The sequence below is a fragment of the Corvus kubaryi genome, unplaced genomic scaffold (genome assembly GCF_017639235.1).
Source record: "Corvus kubaryi isolate FWS band 111438036 unplaced genomic scaffold, C.kubaryi_AGA036_p1.0 37395, whole genome shotgun sequence".
Classification (NCBI taxonomy): Eukaryota; Metazoa; Chordata; class Aves; order Passeriformes; family Corvidae; genus Corvus; species Corvus kubaryi.
In genome coordinates this window covers 4,781,755-4,808,375 of record NW_024581134.1, presented here as the reverse complement: position 1 = coordinate 4,808,375, position 26,621 = coordinate 4,781,755, and the positions used below count along the sequence as shown (strand labels likewise).

The following is a 26,621-nucleotide window of genomic DNA, read 5'->3' as shown; positions in this document are numbered from 1 at the left end:
CATTTTCATCTTGCTTTGACTTTTTACCTGGCTGCTCCATCTTGAAAAGCCATTATTAAATTGCCAAATTAAATGTACAGCAATTAAAAATTGGAGGAGACAAACTTAAAGCTGAGCTTGCAGCCTGCCCTCCCATTACAGAGTTACATTATCAACACCAACAGTGCTACATGAATTTAAAGTCAAAAATGTAACAAGCCACTTTTCTCTACTGTTTTTGCTTCCAGGGTTACTTAAACTGGATACCAAAGGAAATACAGTATTTTCCCCTCCCAGTTCTGCAGTTAATATCTTTTTCACCACCACCTAGCTATACACAAAGGAAAAATGATTTTTAGAAAATCACTGAACAGTAGAATGGGCCAATAGAGTTGATTTAAATTTTGTGTAAAATGCTATTTGAGGACCAAGCACGTTGTGCCTGAATTTAGAGGGGAAAAGGTACAGTTACCAGGAATTATTCCACTTCCCTTTTCATGCTGAAAGCTTTTGCTACTTCCTCACAGAAAGCTGGAACAGCCTTGTCCCACACAACTGCATTTCTTCAGTCCAGGCTGCGGGATAACCAATTGTCAGGAACATTACCTGCCAGTGATAAATGACCACTCAATGTTCATGTGTTCAATGCTTTTATTTCGTGCCGTCAGTGCAAATTAACCACCACCATATGTGCAACAGCTTTCACAAAACAAATCTCACAAATATACAACAATATACAACAGATCAAAACATTATTCTTACACTTTGCAGAGCCACGAAACCTAAGCACTATGAAGTCAGACAGAAGAAATACACGGCTATTACAAATATGTGACCACTAGAGGCAAAGCAGCTTTGTTTTGCGAAATCTGAGAAAGTCTACTTATTTTCAACATTATTATCCCCCTCTAAACGACCCTGTGCCCGGTGTTTATCTGAGTTGTAATGGCAGCCTGATTCAGTGCTTCAGCACAAACCAGGTGTTTCAGTGTTCAGTGCAAGCCCTCAGAGATACACAACACGCCTTTAGTGCCAGCATGTTTTTCCCATACTTCCTGTACTCACATCCAAGCTGTTCCCTGCACTACAGTACTTTTCTCCTACGCTTTTCCTAATCAACTAAAGCAACATCTTGTCACCGATCAGTAGCATAAACCTGAAGAGAAACGTGAAATTTGAACACGGTTTGATCAACTGACTCAACCCTCTCAGAGAGGATAAATTTACAAAACAATATTAACAAGAGCTGGCAAACAAGAAATGAGAACCCAAAAAGGAGCCCCCAGCTCCCAGATTTACATTCCCTGAGGTGCATCAGGAGGTGCAGGGCTAGGGGAGGCCACGTAGCCAACCTGGGGCGGTGCTCCTGAACTCCCAGCCTTCGCCACTGGTGGGGAATTTCCATGGGGAGGATTTATTGGATGCCAGGTACCAATGTAGCGATAGGCAGGAACCACAGAGTCAAAGCCAGGCAGAGGCTGCTGGCTGAAGGGGTCTGACACCACTGGGTAATACACTGGCCCATAGGACAGGGGTGGAGGCTCTGTGTTTTGGAAGTTACCTTAAACAAAAAAGAGCAAAAAAGCACATTCACACACTTCAGCCACACTGATGGCCTTCTAATGCAGGCTTTTGTGAGCATGAACACAGCATTACTCAAATACAAACCATTTGCTGATGCCTCCAAGGGAACCTGGTGGACTTCAGTTTGCCCAGCATCAGGGAAGAGCTGAGGCACAGACTGATCCAGGACAGGAGCTGGCTCAGCATACGCTGGGTAAACTTCTACTGGAGATGGAGGCAGCACTGGCTGCACGTACATCATGGAAGGCCAACAGCTCTGATGGCAATACTTGGAGGAAAGGGAAAAACAGTCATGCATAACAGCCTCATACTTTCCAGCCCTCCAAATCACTGCTACTTTCTGATCTAAACTTAGAAGAAATGCATTTTTTTCCTTCCTAGCCCTTTAAGACAAATAAACAAACAAAACCCCCCATGAAACCACTACAGCCTACCAGGAAAGATACTGCAATACCTGCAGCAACAGCCACACTGCTGTTGTGTCAAAAGTCTTTACAGAGAAAGAGGATTCCCACTTATTAAATATCATAGTCAGATTTTTCCTATTTCTTCAGTTGAAGGAGCTCACAATGCTTTTTTTACTTCCCTGAGCAGCAGCACTGAAGCTGCACTTGACTACTGCTACAGAGAACTCTTCAGCAGAGCAGGTTTCCAGAACACAGAGAAATGGTGCTAACCCATCTCAGCTCAGCTGCACAAGTCCTAGGAGACTCCATCCACACATCTCTAAGTGGTCTTTGATGTCTTATCTAAGTATACAAGTTCTCTCAAGAATAGCTCAGGTTCTTCCCCTTTTCTTCATAGAAAGAATATTTATCCACCATCAAAAAAAAAAAAAGAACTCCAAAAAAGGCAAAAAACCAAAAGTAAAACTGAAAAACCACCACCACAACCCACAGTAAAACAATTAGATGGTGTACTTCACATTTTGAGTTAGAACTTCACTTCCCTGAGTCATGCTTTAATCTCCACCAAGAAAGTCTACCCATACTAGTAGTCCAGTGCACATAATGCACATTTAAAACACTTGGAAGTTCTGAATACATCAGTACATTTGTCAAGAAACGCAGCAGTTCTTACAGGCAATTTGCTATACTCATTTTAAAAGCACTTACTTGTAATCCCATATTAAAATAATACCGCAAGACCTTTGTATCTGAAATTAAAGAATATGACATTAAAGAGCAGAGGAATATAAACCAAGAAGCAAAAGCAACTTACACACAGTAAAAACATTTTATTTTAAGTTAGAATAACTTAATGAATGACAGTATTTCACCACTACTTTTTCTTTGAAATTTCAAGGGTAAAGGATGTATCTTGAATATCAGTCATTAAACCAGTTTATCTTTTTAACTAAATCCAGTTAGGTATTTGTGCAATGGTAGGGCATTTGTCTGACCAACTTAGTATTTAATTTAATGACATTAGCTTTAATTTTAGTTTATTCATCTCGATTACTCAAGTGACGACTCAGGTTTTTTTCAAGTCTCCACTCTCTAAGCAACTAGGACATAACAGAGAGCAATCCTTAGACCCTCTTGCCTAATTCTGGGGCCCTCCAACTGTTATACCAAGCTCAATGGAGGCAGGAATAAGGAGTATATTCCTTCCTCACAAGGGTACTCAGTTCCCAGCTTTCTTATAGAGTCTTTTTTTACTTCTGTCTTCCCTCTACTGAACCATTTGTCCCCAGCCAAGTAAACGATATGCTGAGAAACAGTCCCAGGTGCGTGAAGGAACTTTGAAACCTCTCTCCAAAAGCAACAGGGTTTTGAACTTGGAAACAGATTTCCAACTATCCAAAAACTGTGAAACAGCTTTAAACCTTTAAAGTTGACCCACTGAAAGGGCAAAAGAAAAAAAAAAAAAAATAGAGTGTGTATTTAATCCCAGGATGCAGTTCTGGAACTGTGCATGAGAAAAATTGATTTCTTAGACGCCAATAGAGATTTGCTTCAAAGGCTCAGGAAGAGCAAGTGACCTATGCCACAGCACAGACTTTGAGCTCCCAGCTGTACTAAAGCTAAGGGAAAGCAGGGAGACAACTCAAAAGGAACCACTAAGGGATTCAACTTAGCAACGCCTCCAGAGTTACCATATTCCATCTTCACAAATACCCACCCTCCCCTAAACCAGGCCTTGGCTCCACAGTGCTTCCCTGTCCACCCATCTCCCACACCTTCCCAGCCCTGCTGTCTATGGCACTTTGTGTTGTGTTCTGCTGCAGGAAGGCCAAAGCACCAGCAAAGCAAACCCCAGCCTTAAAATGCACGAGGATTTGTTCCTCTGGCACTGCTGCCATTTCTCAATTCTTTTACCTTTCAGCACCATCTATCAGGGCAACAACCCATGCAGCTGTTTTAGGAAATGCACACAGACCCTTCCTTGCTTAGTCCTGCAAGTGTTGATGGTCTGACTGTGACACTGCCCACAGTCAGTAAAATAGTTAAAAATAACCCAAAGGCTTATGCAAACTTTTTAGTATCAAGCTGTAATTCCATCTACATCTGGAAAAAGTTGGCGTTTTTTTTAAAAATCCAATTTTGTTCTTCAATTGTTTATGCAAATCTATGCAAAGCAAGCATAAGAGCTGAATGAAACAGCTGCTTCCATAGCAGCAGTAACAGTACAAAGGAACTGCTGGGAGACAGAAGTGACAAACTGGTACTGGAAATACTGACGTCTGTGGAATGCTGGAACAGAAGCCAGTACAGTAGGAGACCAGTTTTTGTTTATATTCCTCTTTTAGATGTCTGGAAATCAAGTCCATCTTCAGTAAAACATGACAACCTTATGAAGCAACAGCTAAGCCAAAAAAAGTTGCCCATCCTGATACGAAAATATAAAGATCATGTTGACTCTTGATAAAAATCTCATATCCTGATAGTTTTTACTGGTGCTCATGGGAAGCTCTGGCCAGTACTGAACACAGTGTTTCTAGATCACAGTAATTTCAAGCAGGCTTTTATCAACAGCTCCTCCAAATACAAGGCACCAGGCAAGGGCAGGACACCTGAGGTCACTGTGTTAATAATAAACACACTTTACAAGTCCTAAATGCCATTAAAACAAGATACAAGATGCTATTAAAACTGGAACAAATGCAGATACAACAAATAATGCTGGAGCCCACATCAGGATTTCCTCCCAGGTCCAGGGCTTCAGTCTGTTGACAAGTCCTGCTCTCCCATCTATACCAGGCCTGGTGTCTTCAGCAAAGCACACAGAACTCCAGATCAAGCGCACCCATGTACTTCCCCCTGCCCTACACTCCAAAACCTTATGGGTTTCTTAACATAAAGGCCATATAGATTATACTCCAGCACTGTAACAAATGTTCCATGCAATTCCTTATTAACTAGCAACCTTTAAAATTCCTAGTCTGTGCCAAGAAGGACATGGCCCATATGATATGGACTGACTCAGCTGAAGAGCCCCAGGCAGGGTCTGGAGAGGTTATTAATCCACATCCACTCCAGATTCTTGTCAGCACACTTAACACCCCATTCTCCCAAGTGGGGAAAGTTAAGGGCATTCAACTAAAGCTGGAAAGCAGGAACTCCGTGTGTGCATGGCAACAGTCAGAGAGATGGTACCACAGCAGGGAAGAGGAAAGAGAACAGCCAAAATTAACAGATCTTGGATGTGAGGGCACAGGCAAGACAGCAGAGGAACTGCAGAGCATGGCAGCAATGCCTGTGAAAGCAGCAGGCTTGGTCTCTGCACTCTCACTGCTGAACAGCTGACGTGGACCTTGAACACTGTCCCAGCTGATGGCACTGTGTGGCCAAGCTACACACCCAAGGAACAAGATGACTTTACCTTCTCCCTGGGCTTTCACTTATTTAGGGTGCTGTCTAGAGCTGCAATAATCACATATTTGAGTCAGATACAAACGTTCTGTTCAAAACTGGGAGTGAAAATGTTTTAGCATGAATATCTATAATATTTCTCACTCCCTGCGGGTTGCAAAGAACCATTTTTTCTCACTACGTATTGTCACTTGGTGTTCTGTTAAGCTTCCAAGGAGAACACAAGTCAGAAGTGTGCTGGAGAGCAGCAGGAATAAAAGCACAAACCATCATTACCTCGAGGCAGATCACTGCCACTGGGATCACAAGAGTAAGCTGGAAGAACGGCACCAGCTTCTCCCACCTCACTCACTGGGGGAAGAGGAGCTGAATAAATTGGGAATGACACCGAAGAAACTGCTACAATTGGAAGGAAACAAATGTCACCCAAAACATCAACTTTGCCATGGTATGTCAAATGAGTAAGGTGCTAAGTTACACAATTTAGCATGTACTTTGACACCTCAGTGCCCCTAAATACAGGCTCTGACAAAATTCTGTTTAGCAACCACTTTGAAAGGTGTCCAGAAGAAATTTTAAAACTAGATGGGAAGTTCAATTTCAATTGAGAGTTTCAATCTCTCAAGCCATAACTACATTTCTATCTGCAAGCTGTATATCCCAGTTAGAAGAAAAAAACCAAGTATTTTTCAATCATGTCTTCATATTAGAAGGCAGGCCAGACTTCTAGGACAGATAGTTATGTAAGAGAACAACAGAACAGACTAATCACTTCATGTCCTCAGAAGTGTGACAGTAAGCCCACAAAAACAAGGGAAGGTTCAAGACATGTCAGGACAAAAATTTTTTGGACAGACAACTGTTCAATATTCATTTAGGTGGCCCACACCTCTAACACAGCAGCAGGTTGGCACCAGTGAGCAGACAGCTGAGAACCATGCTGACTAAACTCTCATGCAGAGCAGAAAAAAAAAAAAGAGATAAGAAAAGTGAGACAGAACTGAGCAGAACGGAAGGCAGAGACTTTTTAGATGCTAAATGAGAAGTTACAGAAGACAGGAGAAGTGCTCTTTGCAAGAAGGAGAACAATTTTTTCATAACAGCCATTTTCCAACAGCAAAGCAGGTACAGCACCTAAGGTGGCAACTGCAGCCTGTGTCTACCCACAAACCTGATCTCCGTGCACAGAAGGAACCAAGGGTCACAAAAATGAACCAGAACCTGAAATGCCACACCCAGTGACTCTTCTGGAAGAGACCGTGCTCTAGAGGCTTTACTCCCTCAGCTCAAGAGGAAAATTAGCTGTAGGAAAGGGGAGGTGAAGGGAGCTGCACTGAACACATGCCTTCTCAAAAGAATTTTCTAGCAAACACTCGGCATTAATAATTAAAGGAGGAAAGGGGGGGAACCCAAAGCAGAGACCTCCAATTCCCATAAAAATTCAGGGACAACAGCCCCTTCAAAACAAGAAGTCAGCAGCCAAGTTGCAGCTAAGTAAGTTTAAACCAAAGCAAGTGACACTTTTTAAAGCCTTTTAACACTTGTTTTGGATGGGGGGGGAGGAAGGGAGGGGAAAATGTAACTGAAAACTTGGGAAATCCAAGTCCACAGCTGCAGTCTGTACACTCTACCTGGCCTCCCCACAGAATAGGGAGATACTATGACAGGCTGAACTGCTGTTTGTGGGGGAGCTGCTGTTATGACACTGGCTGGAGTGGAGGCAGCAGAATTTGAAGAGAGACCTGTAGCTGGAGCACTATAAACATCTGTGGAGGTAGAAACTGTTGCAGAGTTCACCAACATCTGGAAAAGAGTCAAGAATATTCAGCAGTCTGCCTCTGCAACTGGCTTTGACACAGACTATGAAAATACCACATACGTCAAAAATTCTCACTTCACATTAAATGCATTTTGTAAATCCTAGCTGTAAAGGCACTAACTATCCAAACTCTCTGAAAATTGGCTTGAAAATACCAGCTTAGTGTTGCAGACACCTGCAAGGCATCTTCTGTTTTGCTTGTACTTGCAGGGAATTGTATTCTCGGCTGCCAGAGGCTGTGAGGGGTCCCCACAAATGGACACAGTCCAAGCAGAGTGGTCACCTCTCCACAGGGCCACCACAAAAAGGAAGTGTGACATACAACTCAGAGTACCAGACACTACCTTCTGTGGATAGCTGTAGGAAACCACTTCATCTCGAGGTGACACAAAGACTGGCCCTTCTTCCTGAAGGGATTCCAAAGCAAAGCAGGGTCCATTTAAGTGGCAAAGAAGCCACAAGGCACACATAACACACCCTTATATAATTTAAAAAAAAAAAAAATGGACTATACACCCAGAGTGCCTTTTGTAGCTCAACTAAACACAGTTTTAATCTGGTGTGATCAGGACTGCTCCACTGTGGAACAGCAGGTGACTAAAGATTTAGTTTCTAAATTTAAAGAAATAAAAAAATTCCAAGGTAAATTCTACCACAGATGAGATCTCTCCAGTTCCACAGAGAAAGATTAAGATTAACTGGAATACAACCTGAAGGGTGGCCTGATAAAAGCAAGTGCTGTCTGGAGCAGAGAAAGAAAAGTAAACAGCAGTCAAATACACACTCTCTCTTTGCAGAGGGAAATGTGGAAAATCATTAATGTATCTAGTGCAATCCAGACAGTACTTGCAGACTCAGATAAAAACCACCATTCAGGGAGGAAAAGGAGGGTGAATGTATAAATGAAATAAGCATTCCTTTCTTTTAAGTCTCTGGCCTACTATGCATCCAAGGACAGTTTCCATGAGGAATGCCATACACCTCAAGGATCTCAAGTCTGAACAGACTGAGTAAAACTTACCAAGCTTGCTGTAGGTTCTGCTGAACTAAATACTGTTGCAGTCTCACAGTTGGGATCTGGAGGGCATAGGCAAAATTAAGTGGCAGAGCTGCATTAAATCTAATCCTTCAGAAACTTATAAAAAGGTCATAATTGAGGAGTTTGTTACATTCACCAAATGTTTATCAGTGAAGACTAAACTTCTACTTACCTGGAGGTGCATAAATATATTCCTCATGAAATTGCCCTACAATGGAGAGAGAACAGGAAGTTTTAATTCGGGGGGGAAAAAAAAAAGGGCAAAAAAGCTTAAAGCTGGAGTTACTGTAATTACATTCCAGTTCACCATTAATAACCTGCTTTCAGTATCATCTCACTTTGTTTCTCCTCTAGGAGATGGAAGTAACCTACTTTTGACAATGAAAAGCACACTGACAATCTCTTAAATTTTTTTTTTTGCCTATTAATCCTTTAAGAACTCACCATTTTCACTTGCTGCTTCCTCCTCCTCTAAGGTACTCAGGGTCTGCTTGTTAGATGGAAGGGAGTTTGGACTTCTCCTTGCTACCCAAAACCCCCCCGGACCATGGACAATGGGAGCAGGATTACTCTGGCTCTGAAAAGCAAAGGCAGAAGCACGCATTTAGAAATAATTTAAAACCTTTCCATGCTCTATGGAGACAGACAGAAACAGGCTGGCAGACCCAGCTTGCTGCAACCAAAGCTTACTAGAAGCATCATCTGTGTGTCCATTCCAATGCAACAAACACTTGTTTCCTTTTCCTTTTATTCTGCCTTCCACACTTTTTATTCTTGAAGATCTACCACTGTCCTATGCTATGCAGTCAAGTTGTTCCCTCCCAGATCTCAGCCTGCTTTATCCCAAGCTCTAACACAGCTGCAAAGGAGGGAGCAGATCCCAGACAAGTATTAGTGCATTCCTCATTCTGGAGCATTCCCCCATACCAGCAGCAGACCAGTTCATGCAAACACTGATTATTGTGGAGAAAAGGTTACTCTTTGCCACAGCTAGGGGAACCAAAAGTTGGCTGCTGGCACAGACACCACTGTCTGCACTAGGCTGACCCACATGTGCAACCCTGACTATTTCAGGGAGCAGCACACCCCAGGGTTGCCCAGAGCACTCCTTCAGTGTTTTACATGTCCTTTGTCTTTGCACTGAAGTCAGTCTTTAGCTGCACCCCAGTTTAAGATCAGTTCTCTGAAGGAGGAATACAGGATTGCTTGAGGAAAAAGTTGATTCACTCTTTTGTGACAGCTAAGGTGACACTCAAAACTCTCCTCAGAAGACTTTGATGACTACAAGATCAATAAAGCGCTCAGAGAGGCTTGAAAGATTTCCAAGGTTGATGCAGAGGTGGTAAGTCAGAAGATTCTCCCACCAGGCTTCTAGCAGCATGGCAGAGTCCTCTGTGAGATGCATCTTTCTCCAGGAAATGTCATATTCCTTACTGAACAAGACAAGGAAGAGATAGAGAAAAAGCTTTGGCATTGACAATAACAAAGTCACTGAATGAACATGAAAACCTATTCATTAGGAGCTGCAGGCAAGTCTAGCAAGGGGGAGAAAAAGCCAGTGAGCTGTATTGATTTCATGTTGGAAAAAAGAAATTGCAGGATAATATCTCCTTATTCCTTGGCACTCTTTGAGAAAAAATCAGAGCAAAGATTATAGATCTAGTACATCAGGGAAAGAAAAAAATGACTGGTGCTGAAACAGCCCCTAAGCACATTCCCTCTGCCTCACTTAAATACAAGTCTAACACTAGTTAAGTTCACTGCTTTGACACAGAAAAAAAATTCAAACAATCTGTTTTCCTATTCAGATACCTAAGTATAAATTGATTTTTTTTTTTTTTTAGCATACCCAGCTTTGGACTAGGTTTAAACTACAAGTGAAAAAAAAAAGCATTTTAAAGAGTACACTGCCACTTTATCTACAACTCAACAAAAAGACTGCTTTAAGAAAAGTCTAGGTTTATAATTTTTTCCTGTTTCTGTAGCAGAAGAAACTGTCAGGAACAACATGTTAATCCAAAATATCACAACTACAAATTTGGAGGAAAAAATCCAGGCTATCACTACCCAGTTTCTGAATCTTGCTGCCCAAATGATAAATTACAGTGTGGCAAACAAGTGAAAAGCTTTCTCCCACAATATTTAGAGATAGACAAGATATGCACAGGAGGAAAAGATTTTGTTTTCCAACTGCAATAGAAAGGAGAAACTATTTTCATGAAAATATGCTAAAAAGAAAATGCTAAAAAGAAAACAAGTGTTGCTACTGAGGATACAAAGAAAGATGGGGAATATCTAGAAAAACTGAAGTTTTTAAGCAGGTTTTCCAGGAGCTAGACTAATTTCACTCTTCCATTCTCAAAAATGCATTCACTGTAAAACCTTAGTCCAAGAAAACCAGAAAAAGCTGCTGTGAATTTAGGCAAGGAATTGCTGTGCATTTGGACAGTTTTCCTCTCCTCCTCTCACTTTGAGAGGCTTCAGCTTACCCTTTGTTCATAACTTACGGGCACAGTAGCAAAAGCAGAGTCATCATCTCCTTCAATTTCACAGAAAGTTGCAGTTTCTTCTGGCCCTCGAGGCTCCTCTGCAGCCCCTGCCACAAACCCGTACTGGCACTCCTTGTTCACACACTGCAGCTGGCGGCGGCTGCGGCTGCAGGAGCTTTAGGAACGAGAGAGGAGGTGAAGAATCACCACCACCTGCAATTTCACCTGCGTTTGTCTGCTCAATTTTAACTCAAGTTCTTTCTGCAGAGCCACAAGAAACCTTCTGTTTCACACTGTGATGCAAAGAGACAATTCATGCCCCACCATCCTCCCCCCAACGGCTGGTAGAGCAATGTTTGGTACAAGAGGTTTGTTGTCGTTCACCAGGAGTGCAGGAGAAGCTGCCATGGCTCTGACAGCCTTTCCATCCTGGGCTGGGGTAGAATGCTGTTTGAGGGCCAAGCGTGTTGTGCCTGCTTACAAATCAGGCAGATCCCCTGGGTTTAAAGGGTATTTGCACTTCCTGCAATTATCAGAAAGTGCCTCCCAGCTGTAGTTTTACCTAAACAGCACAAACTCTCTCCTAATCAGAGTGAACAGAAAACAAGTGGCCAACTCAAGTTTTCAGAGCTTCCTACCTCGGCATGCCGGAGTCACGGTGGTGTCTGGGAGGGTTCTGCTGGTGATAGGGTTTGTAGAGTGCCATGTTTGCACCTCCCTGGGAGCAGTGGAGGGCAGGGAAGCGTGCTGAGGGAGCACTGTGCTGCAGCCGGGGTGGCAGCACTGGCTGTCCCCTGCTGTAAGCCACAGCCATGAACACTTCCTTCCCACGGACTTTCTTGAGCATCCTCTTCCGTGTTTTCATATCCATTTCTGCAGTTTCCATTAAGGAAAGAAAGAGATTTACACCTTCAACCTGAGCTACGGTCTCAAATGATGAGGAGAAGACTCAGTATTTGCACCCATAGAAAAGAAAGGCAGTGGCCTATTCCATTTTAAGTATGGAAGCTACAGACCTTTCTTTAGAAGGCTCAATCAGGCATTCTACATGATGAGAACACAAGCATCTGACATGGGAGTACCTTCCCAGCTTCAGCTGATCAAATTCAGTGCTAAAGTCTCCCTATGCAGGCTGCATTTATTTATAAAGTAAAAACCTCACAACTCCTCCTCCAAATTAAATAGAACCCATATTTAATTGGTTAAGAAAGCCCTAGTCTGTCCATGCATCTCTGCTAATGTCAGATCAGACAAGCTCTCCAGTTCACTGACATGCCTTTTTATATGGTTCTCAAGTGGCAAATTCGTCCTGGGCAATTTTGAGCAATACCAAATTTGCTCTGTATTTCAATGGATTTGCTCTTTTGCAAAGGCAAATTCATCTCTCTCTGAAAGGTAACTTTACACCAAACCCCCGTGGTGACCAAGTTTTATATCACAGGGTGAATTAAGCCACTTCCAATATCCAAAGACTGCTACAGTTACAACTATCATGAGCACCTCCCCTACTTCCCCAGGGAAGGAATGCTTCTGGAAGCCTTGTACAAACCTATTCCTGAGAAGTGTCCGCCTGTGACTTTCTGATAGGCTCCTCCTCTTCTGTTGTGAGCCATATTCCAAGCAAGGACAGGAGCCACTTTTGTCACTGGCTTTAAGTTTGCCAAAGGAACTGTGTGCCTGCAGGAAGGACACCCACATTAGCAGTGCCCCAGGGAGACACTCTGCACAACAACATAAGCTGAAGCAACACCAACACAGAAGAAAATAGCTTGTGAAAAGAAATCATCTGTTTCTCTGGCACCAAGCACACCTTACTGGTACTTGTTTAATAAAAAAAGACAAGCTAGGCTTTAGTCTCAACATTATTTACTTCCTAGGTCAAGCCTCTCTCCCCTGCCTGCATTTGTATGCCTCCTTTGTACACCTGAAAGCATGGGACAACACAATTTTTGCAGGATGTTGTCAATCCTAGCTTTGGAGGAAGGTGAATGATTGAACAGCAAGGGGGAGAAAGTGGTTAGACTCACCAGAAGTGCCAATTATTTTGTTGCTTGGGTACAAGATAAAAGCTCCAGAGAAACACAACAGCAGAGGGCAATTTGCTCTCTGTGAATTAAGCCCAAACTGCAAAAATCACTTTTACATTCCAGTGAGGTAAGACCAGCAAGATTTCACAGAAGGCATTACAATAATGATTTTAGGTCATTAGAAATCCAAGAGGGAAAACAAACCCCTCAACCAGAAAGAGTTTAAACTTGAAGTCATCACCACACTGCTTACTTTTCTGCCAGCTCCTCAACAAACACAGTCAACGTGTTGCTATCCTGTCCAACTTCTTGGATATGAGCATTGTAATACTTCTCTCCTGGTTCCAGACATACCTGAAAAGAGAACAAGGGAAGCTCTAAAAAACCCAAACTGCATCAGAATATTGTCTACAAACCACTAATAGCAAAGGCTGCTCCTAAGCCAGTCCTATGTTATTGAGTTGGCCCAGGAGTCTCAAACACTACTTCAAATTGCAGACAAAATAAAAAGCACTGTACTAACTTCAGGGAGGAAGGAAAAAAAGAAATAAAATCAGTCTTGTGAGCGACTTGAGAGGCAAGATACCTGCTCCCTAAATTATTTTTATTCCCTGTGCCCAGAAGATAAGTACCAAGGAAGACTGCTGCTTAAGAACTTGAGAAGAACAGAAGATGAAGTAGGAAGAGGAAAGCTCAGCTCAGGGAGAAACAAGTCACTGAGTGAATCATCAGCACTACCTTAAAGAGTGATAAAAAAAATACATCCTCACTACATATGACATCAGAATACAAAGAAAACTGACCTTCCTTTCAGCATCTCCTGTCCAAGATCATTCTACTCCTCCCTTCATAGCTCTTCCCTTTTTATTTTATAAAAATATTTTGCTACTTCACTGTTGAAGAAAGATAAGACTATCCAGAATTGTTGCTTAGCCCAAGTGCAAAAATCTGAAGACAACTACATCAAAAGCACCCCCTCTGCATTTTGAGCTCTGCCTGGAACTTCCACACTCCGAGAATGTGCATGACTGGTTCACATTGAACTCCCAAACTATTTTTTTAATCACACTACCAAGTTTAAAAGTAGATTTTAGAAAGCAATTACATTTAAAAGAATATCTACAAGAAAGAGAATGAGAAAAGCCTTAGAAAATTCAATGAAATCAAATGACTTCATGGTTTATCATAGTCCATTTAAAGCAGTTTTAACAGTTTATCATAACTGGGTCTCCTTTGAGTACTAACCTGACACTTGTCTCCTAAATAGTACTGTCTCCCAGCAAGCACCATGTAGTCAGTTTTTTGAAGCTCTAAAAATAAATGAATAAATAAATAAAGGGGAAAAAAAAGCCTTTAAACTACTGTTCTTTCTTTGCATATCCTACAAGTACTTCATGACAGCATCCAACTATGATTTTATAGGCCACTGGAATTAATACTTCCTGTGCATGCCTGAACATTCCCCATAGTAACAGTGGAGTAACTCTAGATGTTCTTATAATAGACCATAACCAGTCTAAGTCACATGAGACCAGTAACATCCAGGTAATGCAGCAAGCAGCACTACTACTCCAACACTGCAGCTTCTGTGGTGGTACAGAGTTAATCCTGCATTTAATGCAAATCCTGGAATTAAGAGTGTTGGACATCTCTTATCTTGCCAGAGTCCTGGTGGCACTTGGCAAACATAAAATGTCATCCAGGAAAAGCTAACATTGCCTAAAGTCTCCTTGCTGTTAGATTTCAGCTTTTTTTTACCTCTGTTCCTTGCCTGGCTTCGCTGCACGTCAGTATTCTACACAGATAATTGGTTACCACACTCTGTTCCAAGAATTTTAATGATCCTCATTACTGATTACGAAGTGGTAAAATGCTAGAGTTCTTCAGCATGCAAAGCACTTTGGGTCAGACATCAAATATCACTTAAAACCTTATCTTTCTTGGAAACTCCTTGCTTTACAGATCAGCCATTGTGAAAGCCAAAAAGCAGCCAGCCTTTCCCAAGCCATGACAACCATGAGATCTCTGCAGAATGCTCAAGCCCAAGAGGGCTAGGAAGCAAGACAAAAACTCTTCTGACAGATCTCAAAGCTAAATTTGAGATCTTCATTATTATACAATTCTGAGGCCAAAATCGTGCTCTAAAAAGAAGTCTTTGCACACATGCTGTAACAAAAAACTCCACATTTGAATGCTTTCCAATATAACAGAACGGCAACAGAGTTCTGTGCTCTGCTTTGCATCCTACTTCCTGTACACAGTCAATAAGGAGCAGAGATCAGATTTTTAGCAACCTTGTACCATTATACAGTATCAGAAGCTGGGTATTTTGTACTTTGAATGGCAGACAGGAAACCAAGAACATGTCCTACCTACAGCTATCTGCTGGGTTCACCTCTATCCTTCACATTTCAGCTGTGAACAAACAGGTGACAGGACTCAGATTCATAAATTTAATGCTAAGCCTACTGCAGGAAGAGTTTTTTGGCTTTCCCCTTTCCAAAGATACCTTTTCTGCTGTCCAGCCAAACATCAAACTCCACATTTCGATAGATGGCAGAGTCCAGTGCCTTTAGCACTTTATAAGGAACAGGCATCTTTGGAGGATTTTCTGGAGGCTAAAAACAGAATTGGAATGGAGCATTAACAAGTGCATTTCATGTGTTCAGCAGAGCCTCTCATCCTACCAGTATCTGTGAACCATTTTAAAATGTACAGATGCTATTTTCCAAAATTTTCACTTCCACTCTATTTCCCTAAAAGCTAAAACTCAGAGTATGAGAACAGATTCAGGCACTCAGGTGCTGAGCAAACAGACCCTGGAAAGCACTGGGACAGGCTCAAGAGTAACACTTGGCATGTTCTGTACTCAAAAAGAATCAAAGGAAGCTAACAAGACCAATGAAGCCACAGCTTCAAAAGTTGGTGAGAATTTCAGTTATTGTATCTGAAAACTAATTCTGTAGAGTTTCTAAAAGTATTCTGAAGCAATTTATGCTATGGTCAAGACAAAAGTGAACTAATTTAAACCATCTCCTGGGAAAAACAAACAGCAAATCAGGAAACATCTGCTAAGCTCCATCTTTTGGGGGAAATAAAAATCAGCCAGAGAAGAACTAGAGAATTTCAGAAAGGAAAAGAGCATCTCCAATTTAAGAGAAACTCAAGGGCAAAACCAAAAGGACAAGCAGATAGAAGAAATAAGCCACCCCCTTGCCAAAACCCCATTTTTAGAAAGTGGTAAAGAGGATTTAGTCCTAACAAGGGTAACATCATACAAGAGAAAAAAAACCCCAAAAGCAAACCATAAGGGTATTTTCCCCTAACTGACAAACCTTTTGTTCTTCAATGCCTTGTTTGAACTTGGTTTCCTGTGGATTGTCCATATCGTTGCCCTCCCAGTTGTCCAGCCTAAAAAATTGACAATAAGATTACAAAAGATACAACACACGATTTCTAGCCAGGGTTAGTATCACCAACTGTTCACACAACCTGAAAAAGCACCATGGTGCCATCAAGTGGTACATTTTGCCTTAAACACTAGCGAGGTGCAATGCAGTGCAGGACAAGCCTTTTCCAAGCTTTAAGAACATGACCTTTGCTTGTTCCAACACCCACCCCTAACGAGGGCTACTGCCTGTGTTAGGAAAGGATGAAGGTGATCCCACTGAGTTCTTGCACTGCCAAGTACAAAAGACACTCTGTGCCAGGTCCCATCAAACCAATGCTGTCTGCAGGCGTTCAGAGGCAGCTCTCAAGCCCTTCAAAGCTGTGGAGGCTTAGAAGAGTACTAAGTCTCTCATTAAAAAAAATTAATAAAAAAGCTCTAATGAAATAAGGAGCAATTTTACTTACAAATAAGCTGTCATTTTAGAGAAACACACAACTATACCACAGCCTGCAGCAGAGGATATTCAATTATGTGACACTTCCCAGCTCCAAAGAAAGCACTCTCTCTCCCACGATATACTTGAGCTTTGTGTTTGTGTCATGACATAGGAAAAAAAGAGTTAATATTTCATAAAAATTCAAAGAAACTTGGAAAAGTTGTCCTCTGCAAGGTTTTGAAAGGGTTTTTTTGCTTCCCTCCTGCCAGATCCTCTTCCCCAATATACTACCTCTTTTCTGATGAATTTCTAGGCACTTTTTCATGGAGACAACCAAAGTTTGCATCCTCACTTCCTACAGGACCACTGTTTCTGTTCTTCTTGGATCCACTTCGAAACACCTCAACTGCAGACCTTAATTCTTCCTCATCCATGCCAAACACATCTTTGTAGAGGATCTCATATAACACAGCTGAACAAATCAATACAAAGCTCGATAATATGAGATACATAAGAACTGCTGCAGTTTTCAAGGCAGGCATATCTTCAGGTATTATCTACTGTTACAAGGCAGCAGGGACATCAAATTTAGGGACAGGATCATAAAGTAACTCAGTTGGGAATAAGGGACCTCTGGAAGCCATTTGGACCAATACCCCACTTAACAGCTAAAAAAATGAGTCTAAGCATAACAATATGCCATAAGTGAGCTTCCATCTCTCTTCTCCCCACCCCTGAAAACTGAAATAAACCCTGCCTCTAAACATATGAAAACACACAATTCCCTTCCAGAGAAAAATGATTTCAAGTTTACCCTGGCAAATAGCAGCATTTTCCTGGAATTGTTTTGTATACACAGAGTCATAGTGGCCATTACCGGAACAACACAGTAAAATCTGGGAAAATAAAAAAAAAAAAAAAAAGAAGGTTTTAAGGCTGGAATGATGTAACCCCAAATTCTATCTGAGACCCTCTCATTCTACAGTTGACATCAACTCATCAAGAAAATGGTTAATATTATCAATATAAATAAGAAAAAGCTGTAGCATCAGCTCCAAGCAGAAATTTAGGTGAAGTCTCTAAGTAACTTTGTATCACACAAAGAAAAAAAAGCACCCGTACATCCGGCTGTTTGTTTCCCACTTACCTCCAAGACCACCAATTGCTCAGAAGGTAAAATAAATACAACACATTGAATGCAGCACCCCAAGCCACACTGTCCCCAGTGTCAAAGGCACATCTCATCCTTCTCTATGAGGGACTATAAGAGCATTTACTTCTCCAGCCTTTAAAACCTTGCTTTTAAGAAGCATAAGAGATGCTTTCTGCAACACGTGCATTGACACACCATGCAAACATGTCCCACCAAACTTCTTGGCACACAACCACAGTCAACTGCAACGGGCAGAAGCCCTCAGGCAGCTGTCAGCACACTGCCAGTGAGGATGCTTCCCAGAAAACCAGCTCCCAGAGGGAGCTGAGATGCCAGGACTCAATTCTGTGTGCTGTGTGGATTCTGCCAACACAAGCTCTCCTCTGGTGGTGAGGAGGAGCAGCACCAGAAGGAGCTGCTGCCCGTACCCACAGGGTAATGACAGACAGCTGCCAACACTTAATGAGAGCTCTGGTGGGAAAGCCTTGGAGGGCAAGCACACATTTAGACCATGCTGTTTGATTTTTAAACTCAGCTCATTTTGGAATTAAATTAAACTACAAGGAAAGTGTGTAGGTGAAGAAAGAAGCACATGTAGATGAAGACAGCAGTGCTCATCAACAGATCATTAACAGCTGCAGCAGCACAGATTCAGAGCAGACTGGCCACTTTGGCAAATAGAACAGCCCACATGCAATCCACACCACAGCAACTTCATCGCTATCATGCCTGAAATAGCCACATAATTGTTCATCCACATCTATGCAGCTCCAGAAAACACCAGAGGGGTCAGATGCAAGGTAATACAGAGTATTTGTCCTTTATGCACCTTCCTTTTGCCCCCAGCAGTAGTTCTGATGTAGGTAAGCTGTTCTAATAGCTCCCATTCTGAACTGGGACCAACTATATGCCACAAAAATCAATCAATCAGTTTGTTACAGTCATCCCTTCCCAGGGAAAAAACTGCACACCTCATCCAGCTTCAGGAAAAGTAAGAAAACAGACTGGCAGGGGAACAGAAGGAAAGTGCCCTCACTTCTACTGACCTTGTCTTCAAAGTCATTGCCTGTAGCACATGTGGGTGGCTTCCCGGGGTACCGGTACACAATGAAGTCTCGCCTAGGTAAGCAGAGGGAAAACAAGACTAGCAAGAGCAGACTTCCAGTAGAACTGTGTTATGAAGAAGTTTACAGGGAGCAGTTTAGAGCTGTTGGTTTACAGAAAAAAAAGTCAAGCAAAGCATTTTTCCTGATAAATGAATAAAGAAATGGCCAGGTGAGAAAACCCATCTTGAAGGGAAAATAAAAATTATCTGTGAAAGACCATGATATTTACTCACAGATTAAGCCAAGTACTTATGCTTACAGAAGGGTGCTCAGACACTAAGACAATTCAGTCTAAGTGGTTTAGGCACCCTGCAAAAGGACTAGAACCTCAGTGCAGGGAGCTAGTAATTCTAGCTGAACTTCAGTTTGTTCCTTTAGCATTGGGACAAAGTGAGCCTGCAAAAAGAGGGCTCTAATTTCTACCACTGGAGAGCCAGACTGCTTTTTCAGATAGCAGCATCTTTAGCAAGACAGCAGCACCTGCACAGTTCTGTGTTACCTCTGAAATAAATATCAGTGTGTACATAGCAGGTAGGGCAGGTACTCCTCACTTCTGGAGCTTTCAAGAACACCCACATGAGTTTTAGTCACTTCTAACTACCACACAGTGTTTCCACTGCACACAGCTCCTTGGTTCTCCCCATTTTCCAGCCTTCAGCCACTAGAAGCAAACACCTGACATTCAAGTAAAACATCAGCAAAAGGATAACAAACAAGCATCTCTGGAAAGTGACCCTGCCCTTAATCCCCATTAGATCAGGGGCTGTGATGGCACCATTTACATGCCAGTTAAGTAAGTTTTGTAGGGAAGCATTTCTCATCATGCTTCACACATTCACATTTCAGTGGCAAACACATAGAAGGTTCTGGGGCCAGAAACCCCACACCGAGTGCAAAACAAAGTAAATCTTAAGAAGGAGGTACTTACTTGTATATCATTGATAAAGCACTCATTTCCAGCTGGCCAGCACTTTCCTATGCAAGATTAGGAGATTACATGAGATAGCAGAGGCATCTAAACATCAAGAACTGTATTCTAGGTTTCTGTAGAATTAAAATACCTATCTAAACTCATCAATCAATGCACTGAAAGTTGAGATATAAAGATTTGGGGGGAGAGTGAGGTAAAAAGGGTCTGCTTCATGGGATGGCAACAATTACCAAAATGAGTTAGACTGAGTTGCTGCTAGAGCTGCTCCAACACATCACTCAAGATACATTTTTTTTAAACCCGTATTTGTTTCAGAGACTGCTGCATTTACCAAGGTTACTGATTAGACTAAAGAAATAACAATTTGAACCCACGTATCTGAACACTAAAGAAAGAAGCAGGGCATTGCAAAGCCTGACAAAAATTTCATGCAAGGTACACTCCATGTATTTTGCTTTTTCTTTCCAGAAAGCCCTACAATTGTTAGTAAACTTTTACTATCCAGCCTGCAGAGATTGCTCCTTTGCACCCACATAAGTTCCCCACTGAAACTGGTATTGTTTATACATGTACAGTTTATTCACATTATTTATGTAAATGAGACACCAAGATTTGGGTCTATCTAAAAAAATCCCACAAACTCAAATAACTACATTTTAAGTCATCACCTAAGCACCTTCCTGTTCTAGTCTCCTCAAATTTAAATCTCTCAATAAGTCTTAAATCATGCTCACCTTTGGATCTCCTAGTCGTTCTAGGTATTTCTCAAATGAGCCTTCCACATACTTTTGACAAAACAAAGAAGAAAGCAAATATAAAAACTTAGGCAGTTAGAAAGCAAAGTTAAAATTAAACCTAAACACTACTTCACAGCTACCAGCTGTTGATTTGGAGGGGCCAGGGCACATGGAACACAGGAATGATTTGGGGTATCAATGTGAGAATACCAAGAGATCCTCAAAAAAAATTAAAGACATGAGTCCAAGTAATACTCAAGTCCCTCCTAGATTAGATGAAGCACTTAAATACGACTACAAGGAAAACAAGAAAACACCCCAAAACACAATCCCCAAAAAACCACACCAATACCCTACAAACCCACACAAACTGCTACAGACAAAGACAACCAAAAAACCCACCTCAAAACCCCCATGACTTCATGTAATTGTTCTAGGATTTCCCACCATCTTTCGATATTCATTTCTTGCTCCAAAATCCTACACATTTCCCCCCTACTACTAAATTTTGCAATGGTTACTCCCCAGAGAATATACCATACAAGTAACTCACCCTACTCACTTGGGTTTCAGTACCTTGCTTGTTTTCAGAAACTTCAGAACCAAAGTCAAATAAAACTTATGCAACTGCAACCCAACGTAAGGGACAACCATCCTATCATTTCTCCTCTCTTACAAGCACCAAGCATGGCAAAGCATCGTATTCTCAGTGCTAAACCACCGACTCCCTCCCGCAGCACTTCCCAACTACACGTACTCAGCTTATACATACAACACACGGTACTTACGGATTCAAACCTAGACTGGTGCTGCCTCATAAACAAGACACAAGCTTTCCTAACTTCTGCATGATGAATCTGAGATGAAAACAGCTGGAAAAATAACGGTAACAAAGGAGAAAATTTCAGAGTTTAATTTAAGCCTCGCGTTAGGCATAAATTCTACAGACTGACGCCACCACAAGAAGAGGCAGTGCAGAGGCTCAGGGGCACCTGGGGCTGAGGGAAGCCCCAGCGCCCGGAGCCGCTCGCACCCATCCCCACACACATCCCCATACCCATTCCCACCCATCCCCACTCCTCCCCGCTGCCGGCATCGCGCTCTGAGCACCCGGGCGGCTCTCCAGGAGCACCCCCGGCCCACCCCGGGCCTGAGGCGCCCCGGCTGCCCCCAGCCCGGCCGGCTGCGCACTTGCTCCGAGACGGCTCGGAAGAGGCAGGAGGCGTCCTTGGCCGTCATCTTGCGGTACAGCCCCAGGCTGCCCAGGTACTCGTCCATGGCCACCTCGCTGAAGGACTTCTGCCCAAAGTACTTTTTGGAGCCTTTGTGCATCTTCCCGGCCGGGACGGCTGAGGCGGGCACGGAGACGCGGGCGAGGCGCGAGGCGCTGGGCGCGCGGCCGCCGCTAATGAGGCGCCGCTAATGAGGCACCGCGCCCACCTGCGGGACCGCCCGGCCCCAGCCCCCGGCTCCGGCCCCTCGCATCCCGCTGGAGCTGCCTCCGCCGGGGCCATTTTAGGCTGTTCTAGGCCATTTTAGGATGCCCGGCTCCCGGCGTGGGTGCGCATCCCCAGCGTCTCCTCCCGCACCTGGCTTGGCTAAGCTGGCTCCTTCCAACTTCATCGCTCGACTGCAAATAACCAGCGGGAACATCAGTCCAGTGGTTATCCAAAATTCCCTCTGCGCTTCTGGGCTGGAGGCAAGTTGCTAGCAGTGAATTTGAAATATCAGCTCCATAGAAATCATTAAGGGAGTAAAAATCTTAGTCGCTCCTAATCAAGTATTTGGGGCAAACTTTGGGGGATTGGCAAAAATGACTCTTGCACAACTGTGCGGCCTGATTTATTCCACCTGTAGCCCTTTGTGCTTGATTTGATTAGAATGCCTTTATGAACATTTAATTTGCTCATAAAAATTGTACTTAGACATCAGATGGGCCAATTCAGGAGTTTCATTTTCTCGTTTTAAACAATAAAACAAAATCCCCCCAAATGAGTAATGTCCTTGTAGGAAGGGCAATTAGCACCAATTATGAACTTGTAAAATTCTAGCACATTAGAAACCTAAGAACATGCATAAACATTTTAAACTCCCTTTGGTTTTCAAAATATTTACTTAAAAATTTGATGTAACATCAACATAGTTGTCAATTTAAAAACTTTAAATGGAAAGCCCTGATCAGCATCAAAGAATCACAAAATGGCTTGCATTTGCAGGGAGTTCGTCCAGTTTCAACCCCCTGCCATGGACAGGGACACCTCCCACTGTCCCAGGTTGCTCCAAGCCCCATCCAGCCTGGCCTTGGACACTTCCAGGGATCCAGGGGCAGCCACAGCTTCTCTGGGCACCCTGTGCCAGGGCCTCAGCACCCTCACAGGGAAGAATTTCTTCCTTATGTGTAATCTAAATAGGAAACACTGGGTGTGCAGAAGTCCAAACTAATGGTTTATGATGAGGTTAACACCATGTAAATGGAGTGATTGTATTGCCAAGCCCATTCTTCTCCTGTTTTACTTTGTGGGTAAATCACCCAAACCCAGGGCAGCTGTGGGCAGTTTGGCAGCAGGTTTGCAGCTCATGCCTTTTTCCCTTTTGAGGCTTAAATCTCTCACTTTTAAGCTCTCTTTTCAGTGCTTCTGTAAACACATGAAACAAGAGCTGAAGGCATCTGCAGAACATCACAGGAACATCAACAAAGACAATTTATTTCCACCTCTACTTGGCAAAAATGGTCAAGAGACCACTATGCATATGCCATGCCTGTAAAGAAGTAGTTTAGCTTGTCCTCATCACTGGAATTACCATCCCAATGCAGATTTTATGATATAAATGTCTGTCTGTGAAACTAGGCAGTTTATACTCCCTCCTTATTAGCATTGTGCTCTTTTAAGAGCTGAATAAATAAATAAAGCTGAATGAGTTTGGCACTAAATTGGAAACCACTTAATATCAGTTAGTATTAAGTGACATTTTCTTTGAGGGTTTGGCCCAGCTGGTGGATCTTTAGTGTTGAAGGCCACAGTAGGAGATGAGACATTTTATTCCAACATTTTTATTTCTCTGTTTTGTTTATTGTAAGCCAAAAACTTTATCCAAGAATGAAGCAAACTTTTCTGGCTGTCCAGGAGGAAAAGGTTTCAAAGCTGACAAGTCCATTGACTGCAGCGTCTCCACAAGAGTGCTGTAAAAACAGAGCAAAACCAAAAATTAAAGAACGATCCATCCCACAGGAAATTTTTAAATAGTTTTCTTTCTCTTCACCCATACGTAATTCTTTAGCATGGAAGTATAGTAGTATAAATAAGTATATGTATAAATAAGGATATGTATGGAAAGGAAAAGAGTGCACAGAGCAGCAGGCCCCAGCCAGCACTGCTGAGAACACAATTCCATCAGCATTCAGAGAAAAACTCAACTTTGCAACTTTTTAATCTTCTCTGGTTGCAATGCTGGGAGACTGAAAAAGATCTGACTCGTCCCCATAAACCACATGAGGAAATCCATTCTATCTGAACACATGGCAGAGTTCTCTCCTGATCACAGAACCAGAAAGAACAGCTACATCAATCTGTTACTTGCTATTATCAGGCTGCAAATAAGGCTCAAATGCTTGGCACTGCCCAACACAAAGAAATAAAAATTCCAAAGCTGACAGAAGCACCAAGATAATGATTTTAAGAAACTTGCTCAATGTAAATGAATGCCAGGCCTAGTCTGTTCAGAAAGCTCTTCTGAAACATATGAAATCCTGCTTGCAGGGCAAAGGAACAAGATGCAGACTAAGTAATGGGAGTTACATTTTCTCTGCTTTCAGTTTAGAGGTCATCTGTTATTTTTAGAGTGGAGTCAATCATAAGAGAAAACACTAAGATACAGTCAGCACAGGAGAGGAGACAAAACTGACAGGAATCAGGATGAACTCTAACAAAAGGTGCTGGGGGTTTTGGTGATGGTGGCATTTTTTTGTGTGTTGTTTGCTTGGTGGTTTATTTTGGAGTTTTTTTGTGTGTTGTTGGTTGGTTGGTTGAGTTTGTTTTTTTTTCCTGAAGTGACAGGCAGTAGATCTGTGAAACTCCTTGTCAGAAGATATGGTGGATTCAGGAAGTTTAGTTAAAAGGGCAGCCTGAATAAGTACTTGAAAGACAGAGGTAGTTAAAGTCACTAACCAGATAACATCTGATTTATGAATCCCCCTGAATCCAAGTATTCTTCTTTTAATTTAAATACATGTACCCTCAAATGGGAAAAAATAATTAGAAGAGGCCATGGTCAAAAGGCTTGGTTAAGTGTAGTAAATGACTACATGGTGTAAATTTATCCATTCTTGAAAATCCAATACCCAGATGGAGGTTACAGAGAAGGATGTACATTTCCTTGCTACATTCTCAGTTCTGCCATAACATGGACTGAACATTCTTGTCCAGCAAGAACAGCCACAGCAGCTGCATACCTGCAGCTACAGTAGAGGACACAGCCATCTTTGTGGAGCTGTTTGGCCAGCTCAAGCTGATGGTTGTCCATCAGCTTGTCATTTATTACTACTATCAGTGGTTTTCCTTTCTCTAGAGTCTCCAGGCAGCTACCAGCACCTACAAGAGAACCAGAAAACACAGTGAGAGATGACACACCCTCCTACTTGCTGCTGAAACAGGATTCTTTGAACAACCCACCCCTAGCTGTGGACCTCAACATGCCCAGCCAGCCCACCGCTGAGCGGGAGAGACTTCATCCCACGGAGCTCCCTCAGCAGGGCCCGGGAGCCCCGGGAAGCAGATGGGGCTCTACCTGCGTGGCTGATGACCAGGTCTGCGCTCTGCAGGTCCTCAGCCAGCGAGTCCTTGAAGCGGAACACTTCCACCGCCACGGCCGGGCTGCTGCTGGGCTGCGGCCGTGGCAACGAGCCCCGGCCCACCTGCAGCACCAGCTTCTGGTACCCGCGGCTCTGCAGCGCCTGCGGGGAACGGGAGGGATGAATGGAGGGGATAACGGGGGTGGGGAGGATGGTGGGAGATGAAGACAGGGATGGAGAAGAGGGGGATGATGGGGAGGGGTGACGGGGGTGAAGGGATGAGGCGGAGATAGAGGGGGTGTATGAGGGGTGTTCTCAGCTCGGGCACTGTGGGGCCTGGCCCAGCTCCCGACTACCCCGGCCCGGGTACCGCTGTCCCCTCCCGTCCCCACTCCGTGCCACACGCCGTCCCTCCCCTTCCTCCGCCAACACTTCTCGCCTCTCCCCGCCGGAACCCCCCAACCGCTGCGGCCCGCTCAGGCACCCCGGCACCACTGCCGGGACGCGGCAGGGAGGGCGGGGCAGGTCGCGGCGCGCAGGCGCCAGCCCCGGGAGGGCAGGCCGGGGCCGGGGCCGGGGCCGGTGCCGGTGTCTCGGCTGCCTGACCTTCAGCGCGGGCGGGGAGCCGGCGGCGGCGATCAGCTCGTCGAAGCTGGTGGTGCCCACGGTGACGAACACGGATTTCATGGCCGCCGGGACGGGCCGGGCCGGCCGCGGGGCCGCCAGGGGGCGCCGCGCGCCCGCTCAGCGCTCCTGAAATGGCGGCCGCGCTGAGGGGAGGGACGGGGCGGGAGGGAACGCCTCCTTCCCTCACGGGCCCGACCCTCCCGTCCCCGAATGTCGCTTGTGGTCACGGTCCTGCCCCGTTCGCTTTGTCCCGCTCCCTCCGCCCAGGCGAAGCGGGTGTCACGGCGCTGTGGGGTTTGCCCGCACGTTGCCACACCAGCAGGGATGGTGGCCGCTCTGACGAGCCCACTGTCCGCCAGCGTTTAGACCAAGACTGTCTCTGGTTTTCAGACTTTCAGGGAGGAGAGGTAAAAGGGAAATAAAGGAAAAGGGAATTCGGAAAGTTTTGGCCTCCATGTGTTATTTCAGCATTGGGGACCCACGCAACTCAAGGACAGCCTGGCTGGGTGTGTTCAGAAATGCCATGGCCAGAGCAGAGCCACAGCCACCTTCCCTTTACCGACTGACATTGGCCCAAGCCTCCCACAACACTTGTGAGAGTAACACTTTGACTTCTACCCAAAATTCTGAATATTAGATGTGCTAACACAGTCTTGTTCATTGACTAGTAAGAATGACCCCTGAACAGTTGCACAAACC

General features: G+C 43.7%; 1 protein-coding gene across 1 annotated transcript; it reads right to left on the bottom strand.

The window, feature by feature from the left end:
* Window positions 1–612: 612 nt before the first annotated feature.
* Window positions 613–26,102, bottom strand: ALG13 (ALG13 UDP-N-acetylglucosaminyltransferase subunit). The gene is made up of 27 exons (XM_042039859.1): window positions 25,902–26,102; window positions 25,292–25,457; window positions 24,957–25,095; window positions 23,582–23,687; window positions 21,698–21,925; window positions 21,295–21,378; window positions 20,504–20,554; window positions 19,767–19,813; window positions 18,779–18,851; window positions 17,394–17,475; window positions 16,871–17,051; window positions 16,088–16,163; window positions 15,262–15,370; window positions 13,998–14,062; window positions 13,006–13,106; window positions 12,275–12,402; window positions 11,364–11,598; window positions 10,744–10,900; window positions 8,681–8,813; window positions 8,409–8,444; window positions 8,219–8,274; window positions 7,542–7,604; window positions 7,010–7,181; window positions 5,655–5,777; window positions 2,679–2,719; window positions 1,648–1,831; window positions 613–1,540 (listed from the first exon to the last, which is right to left on the bottom strand). Exons 1-27 carry the CDS (start codon window positions 25,980–25,982, stop codon window positions 1,275–1,277), a joined length of 3,183 nt encoding a protein of 1,060 aa, XP_041895793.1. The 5' UTR covers window positions 25,983–26,102; the 3' UTR covers window positions 613–1,274.
* Window positions 26,103–26,621: the final 519 nt, after the last annotated feature.

Bases quoted from the DNA above. Each gene is read 5' to 3' on its own strand.
- ALG13 (XM_042039859.1), bottom strand. From the start codon at position 25,982: ATGAAATCCGTGTTCGTCACCGTGGGCACCACCAGCTTCGACGAGCTG. The intron at 20,555-21,294 runs GTAAGTACCGTG...TTTTGTCAAAAG, and splicing joins ACCAGTCTAGGTTTGAATCC to TATGTGGAAGGCTCATTTGA. The intron at 8,275-8,408 runs GTAAGTAGAAGT...TATGCCCTCCAG, and splicing joins ATATATTTATGCACCTCCAG to ATCCCAACTGTGAGACTGCA.